This window comes from Triticum aestivum, chromosome 7B (assembly GCF_018294505.1).
Source record: "Triticum aestivum cultivar Chinese Spring chromosome 7B, IWGSC CS RefSeq v2.1, whole genome shotgun sequence".
NCBI classification, from domain to species: domain Eukaryota; kingdom Viridiplantae; phylum Streptophyta; class Magnoliopsida; order Poales; family Poaceae; genus Triticum; species Triticum aestivum.
The window spans coordinates 442,350,228-442,355,233 of NC_057813.1; the positions used below are offsets into that span (position 1 = coordinate 442,350,228).

At 47.1% G+C, this 5,006-nt stretch overlaps 1 protein-coding gene across 1 annotated transcript; it reads right to left on the minus strand.

Moving 5' to 3' along the window:
- Positions 1 to 1,010: 1,010 nt before the first annotated feature.
- LOC123157954 (GDSL esterase/lipase At5g45910) lies at positions 1,011 to 4,792 on the minus strand. The gene is made up of 5 exons (XM_044576123.1): positions 4,206 to 4,792; positions 3,902 to 4,117; positions 3,632 to 3,780; positions 3,284 to 3,557; positions 1,011 to 1,495 (listed from the first exon to the last, which is right to left on the minus strand). Exons 1-5 carry the CDS (start codon positions 4,459 to 4,461, stop codon positions 1,269 to 1,271), a joined length of 1,122 nt encoding a protein of 373 aa, XP_044432058.1. The 5' UTR covers positions 4,462 to 4,792; the 3' UTR covers positions 1,011 to 1,268.
- Between the last annotated feature and the right edge of the window lie 214 nt (positions 4,793 to 5,006).

The following is a 5,006-nucleotide window of genomic DNA, read 5'->3' on the forward strand; positions in this document are numbered from 1 at the left end:
AACGTCCAAAGCCCTCAGCCGGATGCGCAGGGCGGGGGGGGGGGGGGGGGGGGGCAAACGGCTGAAGATGCTCTTAGCCAGCCGGATGCGCGGGACAGGGGGCAAACAACTGAAGATGCTCTTAGCCAGCCGAATGCGCGGGCCGGCGGCGGGGGGGGGGGGGGGCAAATGGCTGAAGATGCTCTTAGCCAGGGCCAGCCGGATGCGCGGGGCGGGGGGCAAACGGCTGAAGATGCTCTTAGCCAGCCGCATGCGCGGGCCGGCGACGCGGGGGGGGGGGGGGGGGGGGGGGCTCTGATGGTGACCACCTCACCAGATCCCCCGTGCTCGTGTGTTAATGTTTTCTCGGGCAAGCCAGTTTTTGTTTTTATTTTCAAAAACACATAGGTCAAACCAGTTGTTTATTAAGCTGTCCTACCATGATTCCGCACAAAGAAAAGGCTAAAAACACAAGGAGTAAAACACCAATCAGGCAGCCACAGTATTTCAGGGCGTCGTTAGCACAATAGAAACTTCTAATCACTAGGGGGGGAAGTGGGATCCACGGTAGCCCGGGACCTAAGCTTCTTGCCCTCCCACTGGCTGCAATCATGGAATGGAATATAGCGAGGGCACCACACAAATCCTGGTTCCAGAATCCAACTTTTAACTGCACGAACTAGAATCTCTATCCAAGTCACCGGCAACTTTTTTACAATATATTTGAGAATCTTCTCCAGGAACCATGCCGACATCTTGCAGTGCTTCAAAAGGAGATCTCTGTGGCCACTTCATGCAAGAAGATAAACTGAGGTACTCCCTCAGTTCACAAATATAAGATGTTTTAGATATTTCAATATACACTACATACGGACTGAAATGAGTGAACAAACACACTAAAACGTGTCTATATACATCCGATTCACAAAAAGGTTTAAAACATCTTATATTTGTGAACGAAGATTCAGGCAAAAGTTTTAAGTTAAGAGCCAAAGTTAAGAGCCATAGTGAATTTTGATCAGCAAGTCAGAGGCTACAGAAGATCATATTATGCATCATATTCAACCACTTTAAGCAATACATTTTGTTACTTATACCACCTGATGAATGAAGAAATGACGCTTTAACAGCCTCCTATCTCATTTCTCTTTAACTGGCTGTCATGAATCCCAACAAAATGGATGGAGATATACATACATGCTACTATATGGAGCTATACCTTACCAGTTACAATCTGGTGTGCTATTTTGATACACTCTAGAGGCACAACAGGCCAAGCGACCAGATGCTCAGGAAGACTGTATGATAGGTTGATCCGCGAATTCGCCATGCAACCAACCTTTGGCAATGTGCCCATATGCGGCCTCAGTCAAGTGAATGCCGTCCCAGCTCCAATGTGTCTTCGGATCAGCACACGCCGTAGCACCAGGCTCGCCGCACTTTGCTGTCAGATTGAAGTTGTAAGGACCCTTCCCGGCAGCGCCGCAGCATGCTCTAGGCGGCTGCTTGTGAAATCCTACATCAAGAGATGAAATGTTAGGTCCCTGCTTGGCAGAAAAACTCCTTGGTCGCTTTCTGCGAACAGATGTATATCATGTTTATACAAGCTATAAACACATTCTTGCCCCTTATCAATGTACTCCCTCTGTTCATAAACATAAGATGTTTTGGATATTTCAACTTGGACTACATACACTGAAATGAGCGAACAAACACACTAAAACGTGTCTATATACATCCGATTCAGAAAAAAAGTTAGAACATCTCATATTTGTGATACGAGGGAGTAGTAGTCAAGACTCAAGACAAACATGCCGGAATAATTAAATGACTGCCATTCTGCTAATGTGCCAGTGAAACAGAGATGACAGGGTCATGGCTCTCGTATGTCCTTAAGCGACAAGAAAAGAAAATTCTCCCTCTGACACAGATGTGTCACATGTATGAACCTTTGTTTTCCTATTTGTTCAGAATGATGCCTAAAGTACAGTACATGTTCATTTTTCTACAACGCGAATAAACAATAAGTATGAAAAGAAATAATAAACATAAATATATATGGGCAAAAGATTGGTTCAGTTAACTGGGCAAATTTCTGGTGTTTGTATTTCACTATGCCTAGTGGTAAGGACTTGAATATAAGTTTGTTATTCAGAAATCTTACCATTGCAACACTTAGTGCCAGGTAGGAAGATGATGCTCTACACGATTATCATAATAAAATTCCCAATTTAGCAATATCCTAATGCAGAAGTAATTTCTGCTTGAGAACTCGCAATTTTTTGTTTCAATATGGCATGATACACTAATACTCCCTCCGTTCCTAAATATTTGTCTTTTTAGAGATTTCAAATGGACTACACATACGGATGTATATAGAGTGTAGATTCACTCATTTTGCTCCGTATGTAGTCACTTGTTGAAATCTCTAGAAAGACAAATATTTAGGAACGGAGGGAGTACATTGCTTTGATGTTCTATAGATACGCCTTTACAGCTCCTTAAGATTTGTTTTCGATACGAGATAAGGATTTTCTCTTGCAGGCAGATCTAAACTTCACAGTTAGCCGTCGAGATGATTGTACTTATGATGTGGACAATTTTATATGGGCTGAACAATAATACACGATATAAATTCTTATATAGTTTCAATACCTTAAATAGTAAATGGCAATGCCAAGTTTTTAGCTGCCAATGTTGTATGGCAACAGAAATCCACAAAACAAGGATTTACTGCAAGAATTGTGCCACAGCTTATGAAAACATGCACAACTAAGGCATGAGAGCTCACAGTAATAGGTCCATTTCCCAATATCAGAAAAAAACAATGTGAAATCTCCATAGAAATATAAGCAGTAAATAGTACCGCATATTTTTTAGTTAATGGGAGATTACTCCTGATCTCTGCATCACTGACAAATAGTAGTATATTCTGGATGTAGATATAAGATTCCATATGTTAATTTTTTTTTGTATACTTATGGTATGCCACATCTTAAACACACAGAAGATAAATGGCACTGTCTAAGACACTGAAAAGCCCTACACCTAGATCTGAATTATCAGTAACGTTTATTGCATCTCACAAGTACATAGTCTGACAGCTGACTGGGCAGCTAAGTCAAATTAGGTATGTCAAGAAATGTTAAATTTCTATCTCAAACTTAGAACTAACGGAGCAAATATTTAGCAAAATAGTATCAGACTCCATAAGATTTCCAGTGCTAAACCAATCACATCAACAATTTAATTATTTGTTGGTGACGACCTAGTTACAGCACAAAATAAAGAATTTGGAACTCACCAAACTTTTCAGGCTGAAGCAAGAACTGGATAACTGGTGTAAAGTAATCCCCATATACGATCCTCACGCCAGGGTGCTTGGCACGAAGCTTCTCCAGCGCACCCTTGAGCATCGCGTTGTGCACCCATGAAAACGTGTTGAATCGCTTGAGGCAGCCGCTACGCTGACCGTACCCCTCTTTAGCATCAACATACATGCTCAGGTACACTGGAAAGCACCCAGATGGCATCACTCCAGGCACAATCAAATCCTTTGCCCCCTCAGCAATCAATTGCTGCAGCACGCACACGGAATTAGAACAAAGCTGCACACAGCATGCTGGAATACAGCAAAGACGCAAATGTTCACCTCGACGCCATCTGAGATGCCCTGAACGACATGAGGCATCAAGTTGTAGGCCTCCCTGAGATCCTTCCCGGCAAAGAGTGGCGCGTTGTAGTCATTTCCGCCCAATTCGCCAACGACGAACAGGGACTTGGCAAAGAAATCCTTGCATTCTTCAGATACAGGAAAACAGGAACACCCAATTCAGATAAAAATCAGACATCAATGTCAATGAAATGGAAATATAATATGAATGTGAATATAAAGAATACTAATTTGTTTTGTTTCTTGTACCTTGGGTGGAGTTACAAAAGGAGGGCTTGAGGTCGCGTAGCCACTGGATTTGGGTGAAGAGTGACCCGGAGTTCCAGACGCTCTTTCCGAGGCCCCGCTTCTCGAAGAACTCGGTGTCGAGCGCCGTGGCGCCGGTGATGGCGAAGTTGGCGCCCTGCGCGAAGCTGGCGTTCTTGGCCTTGGACGGGGGCAGCAGCGGCAGCCCGAACTCTTGCGCTGCGGGTGCCAGGAAAGCCAAATCAGTGAAATCTCGAACCCAGGACGCGCCCAAGACCAGACTCAAGTGCAACAATCTGCGAATTACCGATGAAGTCGATGACGAGGCGGCCGTCGGAGCAGCGGCCGGTGGGGTGCCTGAAGTAGGACTGGCCGTAGGGCGGCCGCGCCGTGGCGAGGTAGTCCGGGATGCCCTCGGTCACCAGGTTGCCGGCGTCCACCAGGGAGTCCCCAAAATTGAACACCGCGTTGTACTTCCCGGCCTCCGCCGCCACAAGAAGAAGCCACAGCGCCGCCGCAAGAACCGCCCTCCAGCCCACGCCTCCCCGCCTCGCCCTCGCCATTGCTGGGCTGTCCCCGGTGGTCCGGCCAGGAAACCGTGGGCGAAGGAGAATAAGAAGAGGAAGGCTACGGCTCCTCGGCTTGCCGCGGTTACTAGTAGCTTCCCGGTGGGGAAACGCGCGGCTTGTCTGCTTCTTCCCGTGTGGGGGAGTGAAGATGGAGTCCGCGTCGGGAGTTTCGTCACTTTGTGGCGGTGCGGCGATGGTATGGAACCAGATCCTGGCTACAGCTCCATTTTATTCCACTCCCAGCCGCGGCGCCGTGATGGGCCGGCGCCTGTCTGGGGACGGTTGTGGCCTTTGCTGGGGTGGCGAGCTTGGCTTGGCTTGGGGTGGCGCATTGACTGATAGCTGCCGTAGGCCGTAGTGGCGGTATTGAATGCGTGCCTTGGTGGGTCACCGGGACGGGCACGGGGAGGGCCGCGGGGAGGAGTGGCACCAGCGGTGGTTATTAGTGGCCGGTGAATCGTGGCTAAGAGCATTTCCAGTCGCGCCCTCAGAAAGGCTTCCCCAGACGTTTTTTTCGCGCCGGCGCCGAAAAAACGATC

Coding starts and splice junctions, on each gene's coding strand:
- LOC123157954 (XM_044576123.1), bottom strand. CDS start 4,461: ATGGCGAGGGCGAGGCGGGGAGGCGTGGGCTGGAGGGCGGTTCTTGCG. Junction 3,781..3,901: donor CTTTTGTAACTCCACCCAAG/GTACAAGAAACA, acceptor CTGTATCTGAAG/AATGCAAGGATTTCTTTGCC. Junction 3,558..3,631: donor GCATCTCAGATGGCGTCGAG/GTGAACATTTGC, acceptor TGCGTGCTGCAG/CAATTGATTGCTGAGGGGGC.